This window comes from Sinohyriopsis cumingii, chromosome 6 (assembly GCF_028554795.1).
Source record: "Sinohyriopsis cumingii isolate HCF-2022 chromosome 6, ASM2855479v2, whole genome shotgun sequence".
NCBI classification, from domain to species: domain Eukaryota; kingdom Metazoa; phylum Mollusca; class Bivalvia; order Unionida; family Unionidae; genus Sinohyriopsis; species Sinohyriopsis cumingii.
In genome coordinates this window covers 36,588,243-36,615,769 of record NC_142966.1, presented here as the reverse complement: position 1 = coordinate 36,615,769, position 27,527 = coordinate 36,588,243, and the positions used below count along the sequence as shown (strand labels likewise).

The window sequence follows — 27,527 nt, the reverse complement described above, 5'->3', positions numbered from 1 at the left end:
TGTGCAGCTCATATAAGACATAGGCAGTCGTAATCTGTGAAGCAAACGGTTGACATTCATGTTGCTAATTTATGTGTTTGTTCTTGGTTAAATAAATATCTGGTTGCGCCACAAACTGTTGCTTCAAGTTACAGAGATAAAAAGTATGCTGGATAATCCTTCCAGAGTAATCATGATCGTTTCAGTTGAGGAATGCAAAGCATTTCCTTTACCAGTTCCACCTGCTTACAAATTATTAAAACTACTTGTAAACTCTTTTCAAAGTGTACCAAGTATTAAATCTGCAAAAGTCATATTAGCCCGCCATATCAATAATTCTTGCTCTTATGGCGTAGTCTTAGAAGTAAGGAATCTCGTTTCTGCTTTATAATAATTGAAATAAGCAATTGCTCCTATGGTAACTGCATTGCATTGCAGACACTTATATTCCAATTCGTAATCAGGGTCATCACCTTATATCACTACCGGAGGCTTTCGTTAATGCAATGGTAAACCGTGAATCTTGCAGAAAACAAGACCATACTGTGGACAACAATTTCTCTATATCTGAAAGTCAAATGGAATTCTAAATATTTTTTCTTATAATGTAAACTCTACAAGTTTAATAAGAGTGTTATATGTATTACCAGCTACAGAACACAGCTAGCTGTCTCAGTTTCTTTTCAGTCCTGATTTTACTAACGTAAATTTTTGGTCATCATGAATAATGCTGCAATAACTTAATTTCAACATATTATCTCTATCATAAGAGAAATGGTTATGCCATGAATATTCTACCTACATTATTCTCCATTGAATTGTTAGCATGTCCTTCCATCATGCATTAAATAACATGAACTCTTACTTGGAACAATCATGAAAATTAGGCACCAACATAGTAATACTACTTGCAATATTTATTCAGGTTAATACTACTGGGAGTATGCGAATTAAATAATTTGAAATATTTCGCCGTTTAGCACCTTGTGTTATCTTTTTGGCTTTCATAAACATGTGTGTTTACCAAACATTGCCATTTACGCTATTTCAACACAAGAGTGTCGCTAAGGCTAAGTGGTTAGTGTGCCTAACCCGAGACCACAAGGGTGGGGGTTCAGATCAGCCATGGCCAGCTACTGTGAGATGTAACTGGGAAATGTACTTTATTCCTCTTCCTCGAAAATGAATAACCTACTTCTGTTGCTGTGCCATAAAAAATCAAATCATCTCATCATCTGTTCAATGCTAACTGATTAACAGCTTGAGCTGAACAAGAAAACTGAAAGCAACAATAAACGCTAATACATATTACACCTACAACAAATGTATACCCTTAATTACTTGCTGATCAAAACGTTGGCAAAAAGCGACAAATTTAGATTTCTTGATTTTTCTAAAGCAGCATGAAGAGCAGTTGAATAATACACTATTTATATGTAGCAAATCTTACTTGTTTGATAACCAACACATGTAGTTACAAAATATCTGGTAGTCATATCAGTTTAATTTACTGGATCACTTCAACAAACAATAAAGCAGTTGTTCATGTTTGCTGATTGATTTAGATTTTACCAATTATTGCTTTATCCTCTGTTTTCATCTGAGCCACAACCCTATTCTTCTAGCACTTCTCTCTAAAACAACTATCTTGATAAATCTTAACGCTTCAAATAGACCGTGAAATAGATATTCTCTTTGAACTTGAGCACCTAAGATACAACTGTTATGTGACCTGTTTCTTGATTTAACCTTGGAATATTTCAGCTATCAGATCTGTACTATCTTGCAGAAAAATTTAAATCCACCAAGGTTTGTTTTACATAATTACTCAACTACCAATTGTGTGGTTTTAATTTTATTTTGATGCAATAGTTTTTTTATAGCATTACAAATTTAACATCTGAACACGGTGGCCAATTTAAATAGAATAATTAAAAAACGCAACAAAGCAAATACATTTTTTGCACATAGAAGAACACAGATTGGATATTATTTGGTGCAAGAGTCTGGACTATCCTGAAGATTGTCGAAGGTCTGAACAAGATGATAGTGTCTGGCGGTCACCATGGTTCCCACGTTTTCTAAAGATAAATTTCCAGGTCATGTCCAGGGTTTTTCCCTTATGAAATTACTTTTTCACGGTTCACATATGACCATTACTGAATGGAATTAAGGAATATTTTAGATTATAAAACATGCATTTTCTAAATCTAATGATGCTTCTCTTTCAAGACTCTCCAAAAACATCGAAGTCGGAAAAGATGATCATGTACAAAACCACAAAATGTATCACACGAAACAAGTTTGATTATATTCCTATAAATTGGCATGTAAAGCCATTTCAATGTACAGAATACAAATTCTAACTTTATTTTGCTGCATTATATGGATAAGTGGGAACAACATAATGAAAATAAATTATGTTTTGTTTCCTTTGAAACCTTTAATTCAAAAGAATTATATAGCAAAATGTATATGCATCTCATAGAAAGTAACATTTCATATTACAGTATGAAAAATAAAATGAAAGCCAATAAATAGAATCTTGTCTTGTAACGAAAGAGTTTAACCCTGAATTTATCTATGCCAATAAAATCCCACACAAGATTTTTCAAACAATCTAATCTCCTTAAGACGATCTGGTTAAAAATCCATCATTTAAAAAACATTTTCAAAAGGATTGATTTAAATTTTGACAAAAGACCTTCAAAATTATACACTCTTGTATAAGGAAGGACTGAACATTCTGTAAAATCAATGTGTCTTCTTGTAAATCGTTAAACCAGTCCCCAAACCTGAATTGATATAGTGTTTCGTATCGTGTTTTAATATATAAAACGCTGTCGGGCATTTCCGTGCACCTAAGGTTTCCGTCTCTATTACTGAGGCAAACATCATACCAAATATGACTGATTGATGAAAATATAATACTGCAGTGCTTGTCATATGAAAAGAGCCAATTAACACCAGAATATTCTGTTAAAAATAATATTAACTATGGACACACGGGATACCACCCCCGTGTTTTCATGATTCGCGATATGTCGGCCAATTCTGCGCACAGCTTTGAAAAGATGAAATGTTTATCCATTGGGCTATATAAATGAAATACATTACTTTCGACTGTTTCTGTCAGCAGTTCAGTCAGGTAATTTGATCAGATTTATAGCTAGTTTTAAAAATTCAACATAGAAATGCCAATAAATGGCAAGCGATATTAAACCGATCTTGTAAAAAATTTAGTAAAGTTCAACATTTTATGAAAAAAGAAGCTATTATGTGGAAGAGAAACAACAATGAATAGGGTGTAATATGTTTACAACGTCTTGTTTATGGGGAAAAATTACTAAAGAATTTAGAAACAGACTATACGCCGGGAAATTCTGTGAGAATCCTGTTCTAGCGGCAAGCTGATATGTTGGGTAGCAGACGATTTTGTATGTGTGGGACAACTTGTTGCAAAATTGGAACCTTTGATTAAGATGCATAAATTTGTTAAGGTATACATTTCCGTCTTTTATAAAATGCATTTATTTGTATGATTCTAACAGATATATAGTAAATAGGATTTTCTGGGTTACAGGTTCAAGAACCTCATGGAGTGAGTCTTCATGCTGACGTTTAGAAATCACATTTTCATATGCATTTCCAGTCGAAATGTAGGATATTTTTAATTAAAGTACGATCATTCTTTCTTGATACAAAATGTGCGAGTGTGTGATCTGGATTTTTAACTTAGCTTTAACAATCTTTCAGTTATATCGCTATGATGTCTGCAGTGTGACAATTTATAGTGATATCTAACAATGGGGCATCATGGCGCAGACGTGTAGCATCATGTCCCACCCAGTCACATTATCCTGACACCAGGCCGACCAGTCCTAACACTAACCTCTTGATGCTTAGCGCCAAGCGAGGCAGCTGTTGTACCATTTTTGTAAGTCTTTGGTATGGGATCGAACCCATGACCTATCGCATCCGAGGCGGACTCTCTAACCACTAGGACACCGGAACGGTCTCTTGACACAAAATGAATTTATGACAAAAAAGAACACATGATCCAACGTTTACAGAAATTACGTATCGTTGCGCAGAATTACCCAACTCGCAGAACTGGCTGACATGGCATTAATACAAGGGACGACAATTTCTCATTTCTGCTCTGAGATTCAACAATTTGGACTGCAAATTTGGCTTAAAACAAATAACAGTCCGTTTTCTAATCAGATTTTCCTCCGAATATTCTCACCCCATTTTTCATATTTGGACATTTAGGCTGGGGTGTGGGGTCATTGCAACTGCTTATCGAAAATTTGGAATTTGCCGCCATCGTGCGGTAGCGACATATGGTAGTCGCTTACCAGCGGGCCTAGAAAATTTAAACTTATGTTATATCGACTCAAACCTGAATGAAATCGATAGGAAAATGATTTATTTTCTAAGAAATTGCAAGTATTATAATCATTATGTCGTTAATCCGCAGTCAGACAAGACGAAACTACGGCGTAGATGAAACCTGACCGAGCACTCATCAATTGCAGTACTAGTGACATGACTTCACAAATCTCAAATGACGATAACGAAGTCCAATAGTCACGTGATACCATCAACAAACTCCTGTATAATGTTGTTGTACAGAAACCCAATTGTATTAAATGAAAGTCAGATACTTCTTGTAAAAAGCAGCAATCTGGCCAGTCTGATTTATCAAGCAGAGAGCACATGTCAACATGGTAGTCATGTGATACAACAGAACTCCAGAAGTTGTTCTCGGAATACATAAATGTAAAAACAATTGTGTCGTTTCGTTTTTTGTATTTTTTTTATTACAACCAGTATATGACTTTCATTTAATATTTTTTTAATTTTTTTTCTCTACAACATCTGAAAATGTGGGTTGTTAGATTTGTGTACTCACGCGAGTAGCAATGCAAATCGCGAGCACCAGGTCACATTTCATCATCAACTTAAGTTTTATCTTGTCTTTCAGCTGATTAAAGACATAACGATTTTAATACTCACAATTTCTGAGAAAAAAAGTAATTGTTATATCGATCTCATGAATGTATCACTCGATCTAATAATGTTTAAAGTTTGATAGGCCCTCAGGTAAGCGGCTACGATTTGCCACCAACATATTGGCCGCTTGTGATGCTAGACTGGTTTTCATATCTTGCATGTAAGGAAAAATAAAGATATCGAGCTGACTTTGACAATAAAATTCTACTAGACGAAAATAATCCACTCGGCGCTTGGATTGACTCAGCATATATCTTTATTGCCAGCAACCAAATGATCCAAGCACCCTCCGAATATTCTGAATAGAACTCGATACATTTAACTCACGATCTCTTTAGCTACGACTCAATTACGTGATTGTTTTGGGCGTCAAGTGGTGGCGGAAAATTCCCGACTTTCATCAATATTTGCAAAATTCAAGGAAATTTCACGGTCGGGAAGAAATTATCATTTCTCACGACTTTTTCCCGATTTCCCGGTAACGTGGGAACGATGGGTCACACTACAACATCCCTACTATCATCTAGCGGTCAAGATGGAATATTCCTAATACCATTTTCACAGCAAAGCATGCATTATATATATATATATATATATATATATATATATATATTACACACCTGTGAACCTCTTATTTTAACCCTTGCTACTATAAGTGACATTCAGTTTGTGAATATGGTTTCCATGATTTTACTATTCCTCTGGAGCTGAAAATATTTAACACTCACTGCTACTTATTGAACATCTTACTTGCTAAGGGTATTCAGGTTGGGCAAAAGTTCATCTGCAAATGAAATGGCGTTTTTATTTTCTTTCTCAGCCTCGTTCACCAGATAATGCAGTAGGGTGACTCTTGGTTTGTTGGCTCTCGTGTCCGTCAACTTTGTCAGGGAACTGATCCTAAATCCCACTGCATTGCCCGAGAAACGTCCCTGTTAAAAGGAAATGTCATTATGACTCAATTAGAAACTCAACATCAACTAATCCGAACATTATCTGGAACTATTATCATTATCCAAGCATGTTAGATGAATTAATGTGCAGGACAAATTATGGAATCATACTAGGTTACGGAATACAAAGATAGATAAAAACAATCTTTCTTTTGCAAATATCTGGGTTTTATGTTCTGGCCTGTTTTTTAAACATACATACATTGTAACAATATTAGTTTCCTTCTTATCTTAAATTCAATAACGTTCTCTGGGCCAGTCCTCTAAGATACAATTCGACTGCAAATAGAAACACGGGATTACCTCCCTGTTGGAGTCATTTATATGGATCCTAATGTTCACCTAATGTTCATATACGATAGGCGTGAACGAAAATGTACTTGAAAGAAATAGAAGGGAAACTGAACACCGATTTTTCCAAGTAATGTATGTTTCATCGAGAATACTTACCCAATGATACCCTAGGATAACTACTACTACCTCGCAAATTCAGCCTTCCCAGATACTAGTTGTAGGTGACAGGAGCTAAAAATTGTCTGCCGACTTATGTGGCGGCTGGGCAGAGTTATATCCCCTTAGGTAAAAGACTTGACGACAAAGCCTAAGAATACAAAAATTACTACTGAGCGGAAGGCGCGCACAGTGTGGATGTAATTGCGGAGAGGCCGGGTGGTTGTATGTGAATTATGACTGGGTAAATATTATCAAAGAAACATTTTACTATGAAAAACTGGTTTCCTCTTTAAATATGTTTCCTAATCATAATACCTTAAAAAAATAAGTGTGAGGTGGAGGAAGGTACATTCCCCTACCTCGGAAATACCATCTCTGGTCCCATAAGGTATTCAAGACAGCTTCTAGGTAACTTGACTGTGGGGGCTCCACCTTTTAGGGCGCGGCTTCAGAAGGGAAAAATTAGCCTCCGCAAATCGAGCGGCAATCGAAAAGGCTCATCTTATGGAGCTGTCGACTGACCTTGAAGGGTGACCCGTTGAGCAGCGAATATAGGTCATACCAGATCGAACTGGACAATTTGGGATGAAATATATCAGAGATAAAAGCAAGAGAATGTGAGCTCCCATCTCCATCTCACAGCCTGAATGATGTCGGTTAGCGAACTGTTCCGTTCGAATGCTAGGCTGGTGGCAACTGCTCTAACCTTGTGAGCTACAATGCGTAATACATGCATTTGAGATGGGGGTCTCTATATGCCAAGCGAATAATCCACTTAAACCAAGTCGAGATATTCTATTTCGATATATCCTCCTTCCTTTTATGAGAAATAGAAAGAGGCTTAATCTCCCTTGACGCAAGGCTCTAATCCATTAGGGTACCACCTGAAAGCCCGAAGTGGGTCTTGTTTGTGGTCTTCAGGTGTGTCCAAACTAAACAGATGCTTCATGACGAATGTCTGGTTATCCATGGCAGGAAGACGGTTCTTGGCGATGAAAGAGAATGTCGTAATTAGTAAGACTGACCCATCTTGTCAGTACTGCGCACAATTCGGGTCCGCTGATATGATGTGTATTTCGGTAATTCTGCCCGATGTCTGTGATTCCATGTGGAAGCAGGTCGTGTATGAAAGGTGTGCCATAGATGCCCTTGAAAGTGCTTCAAACATATCTTTCTCAGCCAGATTTTACCCAGGATAGGTTCCCCATTGGGCATAAGGCTAACGTTTATGGTCGTGTATACTCAAACTTGGACAGAAGGTCGAATAAGTCTTTGTTTTGTCTGCTATCCTTCCATGATGACGAAAGGTGTCAGTGATCGCGGGGTGGTAACCGTTAATCGTATTCAGTGCGACCATTCCCTCGACGAAGAGCCAGAGGAAGTTATCTATTTGCTGTATAGAGGCTTGGAGAGGTATGATGTGTTCGTTTATGCACCACAAGGTTAAAATATACAATTTGCCTATGCGTGCTTTCAGAGTGTATGACTCTCTTATTAGAATGATTCTATCCATGACTAGCTGTGAGAATTGTTTATTTCAGCGGATCTGGTTTATATGATCCAGACGTGCATGTTCCGTAGCTCTGAGTAGGAATGAAACAAATGCCGAAGAGCTGCTTGAGCAGATGAGTGAAAATCCTAAGTCTCCTAGGAGTTCAGAGCATGTCAATGTCGGGCGCTTCGTGGCTGAAGGGTAAGTTGATTTATCTCCCTTGTCCGCCAGACATTTCATGCTGAGGAAAGTGCAGCATGCAGGATGATGACGTCTTTGTCCTGAGCTGAAACATGCATGAGCGAGATGCCACTGAGTAACCTACGTATATAAATCTTATCTGTACTTGTCCTACCAGAGCAGAAGCAATACAGAAATGTGCACACATGTAAAAATTTATACACAAATAGTTTCACATAGGAGGAACTGAGGCAACGTTATATATACTTACAAAGTGTATGCGACAATATCCAAAATGAGTCAATTACCTGTCGGGGAGAAAAGCCCACAGACCAAATGTACAAGTAAAAAACAATGAAGTTGGCATCCGGACGCTATGAATGCCTTGGAATATAAACTCAGCAGTTAGTAATCGTATTATACATATATTAGACGTTTTTACAAGAGCTAGAGACTTGCAAGTACATAAAGTAAGTACAGCCCCTACTTAACGTGAAGTCGCTTAGGCTCCCCGTGCAAGTACCTAAATGTATGGTGACGACAAAGTGTCAGCAAATTTTAATGGAAGAACTCTGTCGGGACAGGAAGAGAAAAGGTTGGAAATATAGATGGAGTATACTTTCCTTAAAAGCGATAAACTCCTCCAGCTTGTAATGGTGTATCTTCCACATAGTTCTGGCATTTGTGACATCTCTCGTGATGACAGCGTGCTGTTTAGCACAAGCAGAACTAGCAACTCCTGTATTCTTAGGTTTTGCCGCCAAGTCTTATACCTTAGAGGAGATAACTCTGCCCGATCACCACATTGGTCGGTAGAGAACGTTTAGCTCCCTTTATCTCAAAGTAGCGTCTGGGACGGCTGGATTTGCGAGGTAGTAGTAGTACTCCTAATGCATTATAACTAGGTAACGTATTTAAAGAAGAAACGCTCACATGAAAATTGTCTTATCTGGGGTTAAAATAAAAAGATGATGATGGCAAAGCAGTGTCAAATGCAGTACAGCTTTGTGTGATGACAACGACAATGATGATAACTACACATATTTGATGAAACTGATGATAATGGTGATGATATCAATTGACAGGCCCACAATGACATGGTAAAGGTGATGAACATAATAAATGTAATCATATAATAGCATAGATTACACATTCGTTTTCAACTGCATAACTATCACCAACTGAAACGATAATTGGTACAAAAAAGATAAGCCTAAGAATTCTGAAAAAAATTGATAATTTCTAACTTACTGAATTTATGAAATTGCCTGTATGAAGAATGAATCTGAGAAAAACTTTAAGCGCCTCGTTTTCCAACAAAGCTGTGCAGGAATGTATGTATGTCTGAATAGCAGACAGTAATTTTTCCATATTTATCTGGAAGTCCATCTTCAAAACGAGGCCATCTATCCTTGTCTTGTATCCAGGCAGGTCAGAAAGAAGCAGGTAAAACTTCTCGGCGGCTCCTAGATTATCTTTGTCACCATCAAATTCTTTTATTCTGGCAATCTGGAAGAATACAACTTTTCTAATGAAATGATTCTTGTTTTAATGTTTTATTTGTTGATGACAAGCAAAAGAGAGTTTAAGGAAACATAGAGTGGATTCTAATCTTTTTCTGATCAAATATATCCATCAGTGTTTATATGTGCCAGAATATAACCTAAGTGTAGTCATATCTTTTAATGCACATACCATATTTAAGACTTTTATATTTTCTTCATATGACTAGTTTGGAATTTTAAATTAAATGCCAGAAAGACGTGTTATTATAAATGTTTTTGTCCCCCATTAAACACTCCCAATGCAAAGTATTTCCTGACAACTTTATGAAAATAACTCGCACATTTTTTTTCAATTTTCTGGAGGAAACACTGACATGGAAGATTTTTCTCAGTTCAGTTGTCATGTAATTGACATTTCATACTGTTCTGCCTAACATCAAACATCTTTTAGTAAACATGAAACTTGTTCTGTACCTTCAGCACGATTAATATGAAATTATACACATATTAGTTACAATGAAGCACAAACACTGCCTAAGAGCGAAACTAATACAGTAATTAAGCATTCATAATAAAATATAGTAATTAAGCAATCATAATAAATATAGTAATTAAGCATTCATAATAAATATAGTAATTAAGCATTCATAATAAATATAGAAATTAAGCATTCGTAATAAATACAGTAATTAAGCATTCATAATAAATACAGTAATTAAGCATTCATAATAAATATAGTAATTAATCATTCATAATAAAAACAGTAATTAAGCATTCATAATAAATATAGTAATTAAGCATTCATAATAAATATAGTAATTAAGCATTCATAATAAATATAGTAATTAAGCATTCATAATAATATAGTAATTAAGCATTCATAATAAATACAGTAATTAAGCATTCATAATAAATATAGTAATTAAGCATTCATAATAAATATAGTAATTAAGCATTCATAATAAATATAGTAATTAAGCATTCATAATAAACACAGTAATTAAGCATTCATAATAAATACAGTAATTAAGCATTCATAATAAATATAGTAATTAATCATTCATAATAAATACAGTAATTAAGCATTCATAATAAATATAGTAATTAAGCATTCATAATAAATATAGTAATTAAGCATTCATAATAAATATAGTAATTAAGCATTCATAATAATATAGTAATTAAGCATTCATAATAAATACAGTAATTAAGCATTCATAATAAATACAGTAATTAAGCATTCATAATAAATACAGAAATTAAGCATTCATAATAAATATAGTAATTAAGCATTCATAATAAATATAGTAATTAAGTATTCATAATAAAGCTAAAAAAGATACGAGGACTAATAGTAACCTCATCTGGTTTCGGAAGGATCTTCTGGAGTCCCCTCAATCTCTCTGCTCCAATTTTGTTGATGTCTCCCTCTTGGATCATCTCCACGATCTCTTTGTGGCCCTGCTTGAATTGCTTCAGAAATATGTTGACACTCATACTTCTTTTGTTATCTAGCAGTAGCACCTGTAGAATCAACAAATGAAAGAACTACACCTGGGAATCATGCAATTTGTATTTGAATTTGATCTTGATTGACTAATATAGACATTTGTTTTAATCAAGGAGGTTAATTAAAATATGTTTAGTTAGAAATTTTAAGAAGTTTCCACTTTTTGATTTTAATTTTGCTTTATATGCTTTTTATAGAATTTTAGTAGCGATCATGCCTTTAAATTTGTCTCACCGTGCACATTAGTTCGCAGAGCTTTGTCTTCCTGTGTATTTGACATGGTTTATGGCTGTATTTGTCACCTAGATCTTGCTTTGCACTATACATCGTAAAAACTCAATTAAATTGCTTAAGCAGCAATATCGGCTTGTAGCTAAAAAGTTCTATAATCTCAGGTCAGTTTTATGCCAACCAAAAAGAACGTAGTTTTTTTTAGATATGTTCTATAAATGTCAAACAATTAAAATTAACTGATATTTTGTTTTCAAGATCGCATATATATTCGTTTAATGTTCCCCACATAAAGTTATGTCCAATAATTGGGTTAAATATTACGTTGGTATGTGTGTCCATACAACCCCTCTCTCTGACTTTCATAAACATTCATAACAAATGTATTGTTCAAATCTTGAATAAAAAAGTTTTAAATTTCTCACAACGATGAACCAAACTAAAATGTTTAAGGAGGCAAGATAAAAAAAAGTTGGAAGCTCTTAGCGAATCAGCATATAAGCATTGTATCTGTATTATCCCCAAGCTTCAATTGAATACAGCCATTAACGTCGAAGATGAGTGACTTTTAACACATTAAAGCTAAATTGTATCAATGTTCACCATGATACTTAAGCAGGTGAGACAGGCAAGAGAGGAATTCTAGCATATCACGGCATAATGTTTAGACCTGTAGCAATATCAAATAGCTTCACTTGAATGCTGCAACTGATGTAGAAGACATTCTAATTTCAAAAACTTCAATGGGAATTGTGGTGTTGTTAATGACGCCATCCACGTTGCAGGTGATACACTGATTATTCTGTGTACCCATGTTTATGCAGGTGAGACACTAATAAAAGTGGAACTGAAGGAAGAATGTTTTGCTAAGCATAAAAGATAAATAATAAAGCTGGATTTGGAGGGATGATTAATGTGATACTGTGACTGTTAAAGGTCCTGGAATAGTTAATTCCTTGGAGATATGTTAACATAAATTGCGTATTATAACATTCACAAACAAGAGAGAGAGAGAAAGAGAAAGACGGAGAGACACAGAGAGAAAGAGAGAGACATCAAAGGTGGGTGATAGTCTACCACATTCGGTAATTTAGAGTTGCTTTTCTTTTCATCTCCATTGTCGTGTTCCATCTGTTGTTGACAGAAAAGCTGCTCTAGTGTGTCATAGTGAACCGGTATCTGGTCATCCATGGACAAAACCTCTTTCCAAACATTTTCCTGCACTGGATTGGAAAATAAAAAAGAACTTGCAATCCGAACTTAATGACCCTCTATCACTTTCAGTCACTAGAATATTTATCACATCTTCTATGAAGAAATTTATACATGGTTTTGCTGATATAATCCAGACAAGATTCTGACGCTGAATATGACATGTGGTATTTGGATCCGTGTGCATATTTTTAAACTCAAAACGTCCTCAAACTTTAAGTTAATAAACAAACTTAAATATTGTTAAATTATACAATAACATAGTGAGAGATATGTATGATAGGAAATAAAACTTGTCCAATCGCTTTCTGTATTATTCCACATGAACGTCCGAAGGGCACGTGAGCTTATACGACTCTAGCTGACTTGTCTGTCGTCCGTCTTACGTTAGTCATTTTTCTCACTTGCTCTGAAAGTGCTGAAACACTTTTGACGAAACGCTTGAAAGCTTACTTCTCATGAAATGTTCTGTGTTCTAGTTTCTCATAACAACCAAAATCAAAATGTATTTCCGATAAGAATAAATAAAAAAACCAATATCTATTTATCTACCAAAACGGAGAAGAAAATAATTTGTGCATCTAATAAATATGTGTCCATTTTTTCAAACTGTTCCGATAGTTTTTCAAATAACATTCCACCAAATGAGTGATTTTGGAGGCTTATACAGGAACCATTTAGATTATGTAACAACGAAGTAACTAACCCAGTCTGAACATATAGAACACCATTGGGACGTAACCAACCCAGTCTGAACATATAAAACACCAATAGGACGTAACCAACCCAGTCTGAACATATAAAACACCATTGGGACGTAACCAACCCAGTCTGAACATATAAAACACCATTGGGGGCGTAACCAACCCAGTCTGAACATACAAAACACTATTGGGACGTAACTAACCCAGTCTGAACAAATAAAACACCATTGGGACGTAACCAACCCAGTCTGAACATATAAAACACCATTGGGATGTAACCAACCCAGTCTGAATATATAAAACACCATCGGGACGTAACCAACTCAGTCTGAACATATAAAACACCATTGGGACGTAACCAACCCAGTCTGAACATATAAAACACCATTGGGGGCGTAACCAACCCAGTCTGAACATACAAAACACTATTGGGACGTAACTAACCCAGTCTGAACAAATAAAACACCATTGGGACGTAACCAACCCAGTCTGAATATATAAAACACCATTGGGATGTAACCAACCCAGTCTGAATATATAAAACACCATCAGGACGTAACCAACTCAGTCTGAACATATAAAACACCAATGGGACGTAACCAACCCAGTCTAAACATATAAAATACCACTGGGACGTAACCAACCCAGTCTGAACATACAAAACACCAATGGGACATAACCAACCCAGTCTGAACATACAAAACACCATTGGGACGTACCCAACCCAGTCAGAACATATAAAACACCGTTGGGACGAGTTGGGTGAAACTTTCATAAATATACTATATATGTATCTAGATATACTATATCTAAACTTTCATAGATATACTATATGATTTGATATAGTCAATGTTGTATCTTTGGTGTCCTCCCTATAAACCGCTGAATTTCACTGGAACCAGATTAAAAGCTTTATTTGGATTGAACATTGTGGAAATGTTGCTTGTCAGATGTCCAACAGAAAATTAAATCTTGCAGGCCTCTATAATCACAATTTGGGTTCAACAGGTAGAAAACATTTCTGACATCTTCTTTAATTTAGCAACTTTATTCGTTTCCACTCTGGAAAACATTTCTTTATTATACAAAAAAGTTTGGTTAGCTTAGGCTGCCAGGAAATAGAGATGGAAACAGTATCTTGTACACTCCCTCGTTATACATTTGGCTAAATCAGAATACAATTTGGGATTAATATTTCACATGAGAGATACATACACCTTTTCCGACCTAGATTACCCCTGATAAACGTTGTCATATTCGGCCACAAGACTAATATGATGGCGTACTCAGACATTTGTCGAGTTTTTACAGAGCTCTGAACAAAAAAAAAAATAACAAATCGAATGAGACTGACACCAGAATACAGACAGGGTAACTTCTACAGTTTCTGATTGCTATTTCACAGTCAATACTCAAAATGTGGATACTTACCTGATATCGTATGGGGAGGAACTTTGGTCCAATTGAATGACTTCATTATATGTTTAGGAGTCGGTGTAGAGATACCCTTCACAGGCGGCTGAGAATGAACATTGGAATTGGATTCCTTGGTTATTAGGAGAGGAGGAGAAGGTGGAACATTGCCTGGTGCAGGTGGAATAGGTGGAGGTCGTGGTCCGTATTGACCTGGCAGTGGCGGTGGCGGCGGTGGCCCTATTTGGCCAGGTAGAGGCGGTGGTGGCGGAGGAGCAGCTCCGACTAAGCCGGGTAAAGGTGGCGGCGGTGGCGGTGAAGGTGCAAGTCCTTGACCTGGTAATGTAAGTGGTGGTGGTGGTGGTGGTGGTTGGCCAGGCAAAGAAAAAGCTGGATATGGAAAAGGTGGAGTCACGCCCGGCTGTCCTGGAAGAGGTGGAGGGGGTGGGGGTGGAGGGGGCATTGGGGTTATTTGATTTTGATTACTTTGTTTAGCACCTGAACACAAAAGAGCATTACTCAATTCTTGCATTACAGTCTTTTTCTCTGCATCACTTAATAAGCGGGTATCTTGGCTTGTCCAAACTGATTCTATGGCTGTAGATGTGTCAGTCTGAATTGTTTCGTCCTTAAACCGCTTCTGGAAGAACCCACAGTGATCACAGTAAGGTTTTGAACTAAGGAACACGTTGGAGGAATCACTTCCCTTAGGAAGAGGCATTAGTACTGCCTGTCGTATTGCCGTCTCTGCACAATCCCACCGAATATCACTACAAAAAAGATAATTTACAAGGATTAGCCTAATCAGTTTAAGCGTTTTCGGAACAGGGAAATGTCAGTATTACTTGTCAAATTTAAATATACTCTTTTAGTACCACTCTAGTTCTTAAAATACACAAAAACGTTTGCGTTTAAAACAAATGTCTTTTTATGTAATTTTAACAGAAGAAAAATATTTCATAACATGAATTCATATATGTGTACCTCAGCTATACTACATTGATTATATAAAGACGTAGTGGCTTTCCTCCAGCATTATCTGCAAAGATAAAGCAATCTGCAGTTATAAAGTGTATAAAAGGCATCCAACGCAATTTTGTGCTCCGGTGAATAAACTATTACAAATTCCGCTCTATTTTGAATTCTATTCACATTGTATAACTAAAATAAGCGGAAAGCGTGACAGATTAAGCATGAAATAGCACATAACTGTATGCTTGTTGTGTTTAAATTCTTGGGAAAGAACTCGTTTCATATGACGTACGAATAAGCCTCGGCATGACGGCCTTTGCGTATCCCTTCGCCGGATAAAACTCGTTTTGTTGGCAAACTCCAAATTAAACGGAAATGTATTTTAGTGGATATATCAAACTGGAAACCCGTTATAATTATTAATTCCGCCAGGAAATTAGTCATCGTGGTTCGACCTTAGTTACTCGTGGTCTTCATGTTTATATTAACTAACATGTGGCTATATTATGTACAATTATGAAGTCCACCTCGAAATCGTATTCAAAGTTCGAAACCCGCCCAGGCCAGACCCGGGTGGCTGCCTCGGTGCATCTTTGGGAAATGACACTTAGCTTTAATTTATTACAACGTAAATCTTAGCCCAGTCGCGACAACATTAACGTGCACAAGTATATAGAGATATATGAACGTTTATTCTTTGGAACATCCATGAATATACCAATTGCAGATATAGTATATCCATCAACCGGCCAATTACGAAAGGGGTTTAGTTCACCCATTGATCTACCCATTACGAAAGCTGATTTGGAACATCCATCAATATATCCTTAACGAAAGCAGTTTTTATACATCCATCAAACTACTAATAACGAAAGCAGTTTTTATATAACCATCACTCTACCCATAACGAAAGCAAATTTGGAACATCCATCAATCTATCCATAACGAAAGCAGGTTTGGAACATCCATCAATCTATCCATAACGAAAGCAGATTTGGAACATCCATCAATCTATCCATAACGAGAGCAGTTTTTATACATCCATCAATCTATCCATAACGAGAGCGGTTTTTATACATCCATCAATCTATCCATAACTACAGCAGTTTTTATAGGGGCCCCGAGTGGCCGAGTGGTCTAAAGCGCTCTCCGTTACGAATCACTACCATCTCACCTCTGTCTGCGTGGGTTCGAGTCTCAGATTCGGCACAATGTGGGTATGTGAGTAAGCTTGCCAGCAGCTTCTCGAGGGTCGGTGGTTCTTTCCGGGCATTTCCCGGATTTTTCCTCCACCATTAATACTGGCCGCCATGTATAGCCTATCGTGTGCTGAAAAATGGCGTTAAACCCTACAACAACAACAACAACAGTTTTTATACATCCATCAATCTATCCATAACGACAGCAGTTTTTTATACATCCATCAGTCTACCCATAACGAAACCAGATTTGGAACATCCATCAGTCGACCCATAACGAAAGCTGTTTTTAAACATCCAACAATCTACCCATAACGAAAGCAGATTTGGAACATCCATCAATCTACCCATAACGAAAGCTCTCTTTATACATCCATCAATCTACCCATTACAAAGGCCGATTTAGCACATGCATCGATCTGCCAAGTACTAGAGCAGATTTGGTACATCCGTGAATCTACCAATTACGCAAGCAGTTTGGTACATCCGCCAATCAACGTATTACGAAAGCCGATTTTGTATATCTATCAATCTGCGTTCTACGAAAGAAGATATTAACATTGCTACATAAGAAGAGAATTGCATTAATGTAAATATTAAGAGAAAGGAATACACTAGAACCATTAGAATTTAAAGCTACACAAAAAAGCAATTAGAATTTAAAGCAATACACGAAAACCATTAGAATTTAATGCAATACTTAAAAGCCATACAAGCTGAAAGCAATACATAAACCCATAACAACTGAAAGCAATACATAACGGAAATAAATTGACAGCAATATATAATTTGACAGCAATACACCAACGACACAAATTGAAAGCAATACATAAAGGTCATAAAGCAATATATAAAGGCATATACACTGAAAATATTGGCTTCCCTCCAAGGATTTTATCGCCAAGTAACAGACGACTGTTTGAAGGGAGTAAAACCGAAAAGAAAGCCCCTAAAATGAAAGATTTAGTCATGTCTATATACTGCATTCGCTTGAGGATTAATAGAAATTTGAGAATATAAGCATGCACTTTGACACAAGTGGGGATTAATTTTTTATTACGTAATTACATAATTATGAGCAATGGAACTTCAAGTGAGAGGACATATTTCGGAAAAACATCTATACCTAAATAAAGAATTTAATTTTAAAACTGATTTGTGAATTCCGGATTGATTCATTTTTACTTCTTTAGTCAAATATATTTTTTGTAAACAATCCATATATTTTGTCTAAAACAAGGCTGTACCTAGACTTCTTTTGCCAATCTGCGAGGACAAAGGACACTAGAATACAAAAATCCTACAATTGTTTCTATGGTGTAAAGCCATGCATAACGAAATATCACTGATTTAAATTTGTTATTTTACAGATACATCCTTGTACACCAGTTAGACTTCCACCAAAAATCTACCAAAAGATATATCATTATCTGCGAATTTAACCTTTGACCTGCATTAATATGTAAGTAAAAGACCTATGACAACTTTGATGGCAATATTTCAGAGGACAACAAAGAAAATATCAGCCAAATGCCAAACGATTCACTTGTCTTTAAAAGTTATCCTTTATTCATTTCCCGTCCATCAGGTTTCTAATTTTCCCAGGTGGACTTGTTTGCGAATGTCAGTTTCAATCCTTTTTTTTTTTAATGGCAAAACAATAAATTAACAGGCTCAACAGCTATCGTCATTGTAAATAACTAAGTAAAATGAGCTTCACATTTGTTTCGTAGACAGTCAAAACACATGAGGTATTTCATATCCTGTACAATTGTTTTGCTACATTACGTCGTGGCAATCAACGGGAGAAAATTTAAAACCAAACCTGAAGTAATAAAGAAAAAAGAAAGGACGAAAGAGAGTGATGATAGAGGAAACGATGGTCCAGAGGAAAAGAGGAAATATTCGTTCAAGTGCAAATGTGTGGATGAGTGGATTAATTAGGTCAGAGATTTAATTTATAGAGAGGAAGGGGGGAGGAAAATTCAATCTAACAATGCTATGCTGATGTATAGATCACTGGTTGTGGACGAACGTGTGTAACTCTTAAAATCACCCCCAACCCAAATACATGTGACAACAGCATAAACAAATGCAAGTCACCATATATTTGCATACTGCAATGATTAAAATATCACACACGTAAGTTATTTACAAATAATGTTGTAACTGAGTTTTGAAAGACGACGGTCATACGACGGGCGCATATTCGACTGCAGCGTCTCAAATAAGCTGAACTATCGTTGGTCCGTCTGTTTTAAATATTTACCGTACACTGGTATTTATGATGATATACGGAATATTTCTGATATGACCGTGGATCTTTCTCGTGCAAATCACCCGCTGACAGATCATTTATGTAAGAAAAATGTGATTGAGAACATACATCGATTTACTGATCATGAATGAATGTCCTTTTATCCGTATTCTCGTAGTAAATCACGTTTACAGTTATTTTCGCCATTGTACTCACTCACAGTTCTATATCAACATATATCTGAGTTTTCGGCGAGTTAAAAAAGAAACGTTTTGATGAAAAGAACGAAAAGACAAAACGTAAGTACCTTTCATCGTAACCATAGCAAGGGTCTATCCAGCAGACCCAATGTATTGCCTGTTTGCGTAAAATTCCCTCTAGGACAATGCAAACATACATTTTCATGGTTACTTGCAAGTGATTAGTCCACGGCGTGTCTGGCATGCATGCACGTGCTTGACGTGTATATTACAGACGTAGTGTGTCATTTTTGAGCCAAGCCATAACTGTTACACTCTATGTACAGTAGTCATTTTGCTATTATAAAAAAATGGAGGTGTATGTAATTATGCCAGTCTCTGCGTAAGAAAACTCGCACTATTCCTACTATGAAGTTGGAAATCATCTTCAAAAGCTATGATTGAGTTTGTGCAGAAGCTAAATATTTGTTAATTTTGAGATTCCATTTGGGAGACGGGTTAATTAATTTTTGTAATAAAAAAAGCGCAGAAAAAATGCCACTACGCCTGTCATTTCTGTCCTAAAAATAATTTAATTATTCTTTTTTCTGAACTTATCTAGATCAATTATCTTTACTAGATTCTGACAATGTTAGCGAATAGCTTATTTTATTTATCAATGTATCTAACTATCTATCAAACTAAAGTGTTTCATGTACACGTTTATTGACGGCAATATGAATACAATCGAATGTACCGACAGATCGATGGAACGACAACCATTCCACAGAAACAAATGCAAATAAAAAGCATAGATAGTATGATGGATGGACTATTGTGGGCACATGACATCTGTCTTTAGCATCCGGTGAGAACAATTTCCATATAAATGTGTGTGTGTGTATGTGTGTTATTTTGATTTTCAACGTAGCTCTAAAACTAATTTCAGTCATATCGCTAAGACGTCTGCAGTGTGGCCGTTTATAGTGGTGCCTAGCACTGGCGCATCATCCCGCAAACATATAGCATCATGTTCCATCCAGTCACATTATCCTGATACCAGGCCGACCAGTCCTAATACAAACCTCTTAATGCTGAGGGCCAAGCAAGGCAGCTGTTTGTACCATTTTTATGTCTTTGGTATGACTCGGCCGGGGATCGATCCCGTTACCTCCCGCATCCGAGGCGGATGCTCTAACCAAAAGGCCACATAACTTGTCTTCCATAATAAACATGAATATTGTGAAGGGCACATTATTCGCACACCCCGAGTGTAATAGTCCTTTATATAGGAACCTATTGGGCACAGTACACTCTGCAGACAATGGATTTCAATGAACAGAACCGGTATACAGCCTTGAACTACAGTTACTGGCCAGAAACCAGTATTTTCTTCTTAGATGTATCATCACCGTGACCTCTAGACCCCACAATTTAATTTTATTTATTACCATAATTTATTTTGACCGCTGATATTTTGATTCGAAGCCTGCAAGTCATCCACAAACTTAGACGAAGGAACATGGGCGAGAATGTGCAGAGACCATTTCTTTTCTTTTAGTCACAGCAACATTGACCTTTAACCTTTTATCCCCAAAACTGACAAGATTCTTCCTTACCCCGAGTGCAATCACAAAAGTTTGGTCCAGGTATGTGATATAGACCTCATGTTAGTTTGCGAAAATCATATTTATTTTCCGTCAGAGTGACCTTGGCCTTTGACCCTTTGGCCCAGATATCGATAGGCTTCTACCTGCACGCGATGACAAGTTATGCACTAAGCTTGGCGAAGGTACGTCCTCAAGAACTGAAATATCGTGCGGAGAAGGAAACGTTCACAAACGGACAGACAGGTTCATAGAATAAGGCGGGCGCAAAACAACTTGACGAACGACAACCAAGTCAATACCTGCATGCTTATATAAATAGCGGATTCTACTGTCACGATTCCTAACGTCTTAAAAAGACTGAAAGCTTTGTAAGAAGAAGCACTAAATAACTGACAAAACGAATGGACAAAAACTATTGCAAAATAGCAATGAAAAACATGGCAAAAGTGCTGGTTGTTTCGATTATAATGTATTAGAAACACATCTGCATGGAATACTACACAGCATTACGAAAGCAATTTCCCTGATATCGACCGTTAAACTGAAAGCAATGAAGGTTTTATAGAAGTAAAAAATTCATACACCATCGCAGGTTCCTTCACTTTGCTAAAAAATTTAAAAAAATACAAAGATCCCGTTAATTTTCTTCACCTAAAACACTTCGTCATATCCCGTTTTGCTCACAAAACAGGAGAGAAAGTTTGAGGCTACTTGCATTAAAAGAATCGTTGGGACTCTTGACTAGATAGATAAAATCTGCAACTTGTGTAACATAGATTAAATGTATAAAAAGACAGTAAATAATGTTCCTCAAAGATCATGATCTTGACGGTTACTAGTTTATTATATTACTGAATGCAGATTTTGGGATAAGGAATATTTTTACATTTGCATGCTGGGAAAATCCTCCTGCCGACATTCACTTAAGGCTCTATTCCTGTTACTCTACTAACTGCAGACAGTTTGAATGTAACAAAATATATCCGGCGAAGTAAAGTCGCAGTTTTAAAAAAAAGAACAATTCTACGGCCTTGAGATCAAAATTTACGTCGTTTCAAATGCCTCCAGAGAAGCCAGTGTCAGCTAATTTTGAATCTGCACGTGTTAGACGATTTACTACACAATTTTTTTTTTACCGCCTAAAAGAGCGTTAATATTTATTTCTCGTACGTATGTCACATGCATTATGATGTCCAACCAAGCTGCCAGAGAAGCGAATTCGTGAGTTGTGGATTTCGATCCAAGAAACACAAGAATCTAAAAACATGTAGAAAAGAATTAAATTTTCCAAAATTGCAATGTATATTGTTATGTGAGGGAAAAGTGATATTTCCAGGTTTCTTTTTAAAACCAACTACAACACTTGAAGAAGTTGTGAAAAACATAAACATTCAAAATTTCAGAGGTAAGAGCCATGCTATTTTAAACCAAGAACGCATGCAAGTAAATGCATGCAATTAACTTCTGTATTTCCGTTCCCTTAAGCAATACATTATTCACAAATTGTGTGTGTGTGTGTGTGTATGTGCGCGCGTGTGTATATATATATATATATATATGTGTGTGTGTGTGTGTGTGTGTGTGTGTGTGTGTGTGTGTGTTTGTGTGTGGTTTTATTTAGTTTTGTGAGTTGAACGCAATTTTGTTTTTAGCGAAATATACGATAAACATGGCGGTCATTATATTTGGTAGTAAGTTTCTGGCAAGCTTTCTGGCATACACAAGCTGGCCGAAGGAGGTATTGAACGCAGGCGGACACAGGTGAGATGCGAGGTCTAAGCTAGTGAGAGCCGCTGTTACTCGCGGCTTGTGTTTGATAATATTTATTGCATTGGTGTCATCCTAGACAGAGGCGGATCCAGAAATGTGGTTAGGCGGTGCAACTTAAGCAAGCAGGCGTGAGTTTTGTGTAATAGTATCACCGATGGGAGGGGGGGGGGGGCAAGGAGCGAAACGCCCGGAAGGTCGTGCATTTTAAGCTTTTCCATAATCTGAACCATCTGGGTGTGAACGGAAACTTACTCTACGAAACCTACCGGTTGTTTCGTGCCCTTTTTGCTTTGTCCGGGGGGGTGGGGGATGGTGTAGAGAGGTGTGATGAGCGGCTCCATCACTCCCCCACCACAATCCGCCCCTAATCCTGTATCTAAAAATAACTATGTGGTATTCAAGTGTAAGAGCATTTCTCTCTGTTTGATAAATACTTGTCAATTTCCAATGATATGCGGTACATAACCTGCATATATATATATATATATATATATATATATATATATATATATATATATATATATATATATATATATATATATATATATATGTGTGTGTGTGTGTGAAAACAGTGGTTTTGTGCTTGCTAAATTCTACTTGCCCAACAAGTAAGTTCTTTTGCACCTGAATACTTTTCTTTAACATAGCTGATTTCATTTTTCTGGGTGGATATATATATATATATATATATATATATATATATATATATATATATATATATATATATATATATATATAGTGAGTGTTTGCATGTCGAGCCCCTGTTGTCTTCCGGTCATTTTTTGCAATTTTTCTTTATATTTTAAGCAATATTTTTTAATCGGCACTATATTGCCAGAATTGTGCTAATGTTCGTACAATCATGTGCATACATACATACATACACATACAAACAAACATACATACATGCATGCAAACATACATACATACATACATACATACATACATACATACATACATAACTATTATGAAAAACTTGAAAACAAACCTTAACAGAAGTGTATGTGACGACACAATAGCGAAAAGTAAGCCAAGTCTCTATTCGAAAGGGACTCTATTGAAACTTTAGACACGAAAATTACAAACGCACTCTGTACATAAGTAATATCACACTTGAGCCTCTGAAAAATGTCCTTCTTTATCGTGAAATATCCAAAAGATATTCGTTTAGGTCAACTTTAAAATGTTGTATGACATGCATAATTCAAAAGGCCAATACGTACCATTCTCTACTTTCATCTCCAATATGTGACAGAGTCTGCAGAATGGTGAGGAAAACGTCTGAGTGTGGAGTATTAAAAACCTGTAAGAGTGTAGATTATTATAAATCTGTGATAGCATGGAGTATTATAAACCTATAAGAGTATGGAGTATTATAAACATGTAAGAGTATGGAGTATTATAAACATGTAAGAGTATGGAGTATTATAAACCTATAAGAGTATGGAGTATTATAAACCTGTAAGAGTATGGAGTATTATAAACCTGAAATAGAATGGAATACTATAAACCTGTAAGAGCATGGAGTATTATACATCTGTAAGAGTGTAGGTTATTATAAATCTATGATAGCATGAAGTATTATAAACCTGTAAGTGTGTAGAGTATTATAAGTCTGTAAGAGTGTAGATTATTATAAATCTGTGATAGCATGGAGTATAATAAACCTGTAAGAGTGTAGAGTATTATAAATCTGTAAGAGTGTAGATTATTATAAATCTGTGATAGCATGGAGTATTATAAACCTATAAGAGTATGGAGTATTATAAACCTATAAGAGTATGGAGTATTATAAACCTATAAGAGTATGGAATATTATAAACCTGTAAGAGTATGGAGTATTATAAACCTATGAGAGTATGGAGTATTATAAACCTATAAGAGTATGGAATATTATAAACCTGTAAGAGTATGGAGTATTATAAACCTATAAGAGTATGGAATATTATAAACCTATAAGAGTATGGAGTATTATAAACCTATAAGAGTATGGAGTATTATAAACCTATACGAGTATGGAATATTATAAACCTGTAAGAGTATGGAGTATTATAAACCAAGAGTATGGAGTATTATAAACCTATAAGAGTATGGAATATTATAAACCTGTAAGAGTATGGAGCATTATAAACCTATAAGAGTATGGAGTATTATAATCCTATAAGAGTATGGAATATTATAAACCTATAAGAGTATGGAGTATTATAAACCTATAAGAGTATGGAGTATTATAAACCTGTAAGGGTATGGAGTATTATAAACCTATAAGAGTATGGAGTATTATAATCCTATAAGAGTATGGAATATTATAAACCTATAAGAGTATGGAGTATTATAAACCTATAAGAGTATGGAATATTATAAACCTGTAAGAGTATGGGGTATTATAAACCAAGAGTATGGAGTATTATAAACCTATAAGAGTATGGAGTATTATAAACCTATAAGAGTATGGAATATTATAAACCTATAAGTGTATGGAGTATTATAAACCTATAAGAGTATGGAGAATTATAAACCTGTAAGAGTATGGAATATTATAAACCTATAAGAGTATGGAGTATTGTAAACCTATAAGAGTATGGAGTATTATAAACCTATAAGAGTATGGAGTATTATAAACCTGTAAGAGTATAGAGTATTATAAACCTGTAATAGCATGGAATACTATAAACCTGCAATAGCATGGAATACTATAAACCTGTATGAGTTACAAAACGGTATTTATCACTTATGTGAGAGAATATCTTCTCAGTTATAATGACATGTAGGTATGCAATTCAACACACACCTTGCACACATACCTGCATCAGTAGATGTATGTATATATATATATATATATATATATATATATATATATATATATATATATATATATATATATAGAGAGAGAGAGAGAGAGAGAGAGAGAGAGACTAAATATGCATATTTTGGATGAAGGGTCTCATATTTTGTATTGTCACCATCATTTTTTTTTAAAAACTATATTCAAAATATTTCAAGAACAATTTAGGTAAATATTAATCTTTTCGTTTTCCTTCACAATAATATTAAGTGTATATGTATTGTCCGTCTGTGCTTATCACATCGGAAGCATTCGTGTTGGGTTGTTATGATTATCTGTGAAGTAAGTAGGATAACATTGCGGAAAACAGACAGACGGACAAACAAAAAAGCTTACTCTCTGATAGATGGCACTGAAAATCTCCTGATGGTTATTGATGTCGACACCAGTCGGATTCAGAAATGCCAGCGCCTCCTCGTCAGCTAGCTTTTCGTCGTCAAATACGTTACACTGTATCAACAGGTCTTCGTCATCTTCGTTACGTAACTCCTCCAAAATGTCCAGAATATTCAGGCCTGGAAACGGAAAGAGATAAATTTGAAGGTAGATAACGGCCATCCACGAACAATGAATTTAGAGACTCAGTTTTGTCGTGAACAAAATGTGTCCAACAAACCACGGAACTTACTGCCTTACTGACTGCACTGTACTTATTCAAAAGTAAATGACAGATATATATATATATATATATATATATATATATATATATATATATATATATATATATATATATATATATATATATATATATATGCAATGCAATCTACATAGTGGAAAGCTGACCTGAATGTGTGCCATTGAGTTTATCATTAAGTAACCTGGAATGATGTAAATATGTCGAGGACCGCATGACAGATGGGACTTGTATGACCAAGTTTGTTATCCTCATTCAATAACGATGATGATTATCACGAGGATTATTATTATTATTATTATTATTATTATTATTATTATACAATTGAAATGATATATGAATTCTGTAATGTATTTATTGCTCGAAGGTCAACCCTGCATTAATAAGCTCAAAAAAAAGAACAAAACAGAAGAAGAAGAAAAAACATAAAAAAATCTAACTTCGTCTCCGGCAGTCCTAAGGTAAATCTCGTAAACTAATTACATTAGGTGGAACTTAACTGTTTCCACATAGTTAACGAATATTAGTATGGTAACTGCACTTTCATCGATTTTCCATAAAATCATATATGTCGATGTTATTTATTTGGAAAACTTGTAATCATATACCGTTTACATCCACCTTTAATAATCTGCAATTAGGGTGAAGTACCTTTCAACATCACCATTATGTGATTTGTTCTATATGCCAGACTCCAACGATGGATTGAATTGTCTGTAGCTTGTTTATAAGATTTTCACTCCACATATTTTTACCGGGGCCCCGGGCGGCCGAGTGGTCTAAGCCGCCCGCCTCTAATGATTACTGACACCTCACCTCTGTGTGGGTTCGAGTCTAGGGATCGGCATTGTGGATATGTGAGAAAGCGTACCAGCAGCTTCCATGGGTCGGTCAGTTTTCCCGGGGTTTTTCCAGGTTCTTCTTCCACCAAATATACTGTCCGCCATGTATAGCCAATCATGTGCTGAAAAATGGCATTAAATCCATTACAACATCAACGACATATTTTACAAAGTATATCGCACATCGAACACGCCGAGTTTTAAATAGATACAATATTTGTTAAATGAGAACAGAATGTTACAGACAGTGAAGCTGTCCAAAGTGAGATGTAACTCGTATTTCAAAGCAAAGTCAGAAAAACCTAACTGACCAATCCGATCAAAATTAGATGTTCACATATGACAGTGGAAATCTGGGTTTAATCCGATTACTTTAACGACATAAGGAATAATGGCATGTGAAAAATAGATACACAGAACAATAACAAACTCCATGATGGCGGTAAAAAAACGCATAGTAAAAAAAGGAAATGGGAAAAAATAATCAGGTGTGTTATATTACAGGACCGAACGATGATGATGGGCATTTATCGATGTGTAAACTTTACCTAATCACTCACAAGTAAAT

General features: G+C 35.7%; 1 protein-coding gene across 3 annotated transcripts in view; it reads right to left on the bottom strand.

Moving 5' to 3' along the window:
* The window catches only part of LOC149796718 (inverted formin-2-like), a 207,495-nt gene that overhangs the window by 16,787 nt on the left and 163,181 nt on the right, over nt 1-27,527 (bottom strand). For all 3 annotated transcript variants that reach the window (XM_089961357.1, XM_089961356.1, XM_089961358.1), the window contains 7 exons: nt 25,820-25,998; nt 23,862-23,941; nt 14,670-15,421; nt 12,400-12,545; nt 10,941-11,105; nt 9,328-9,585; nt 5,749-5,930 (listed from right to left, as the gene is read on the bottom strand). In XM_089961357.1, coding sequence (XP_089817483.1) covers nt 5,749-5,930; nt 9,328-9,585; nt 10,941-11,105; nt 12,400-12,545; nt 14,670-15,421; nt 23,862-23,941; nt 25,820-25,998 — 1,762 coding nt within the window. The remainder of the gene's footprint in view (nt 1-5,748; nt 5,931-9,327; nt 9,586-10,940; nt 11,106-12,399; nt 12,546-14,669; nt 15,422-23,861; nt 23,942-25,819; nt 25,999-27,527) is intronic.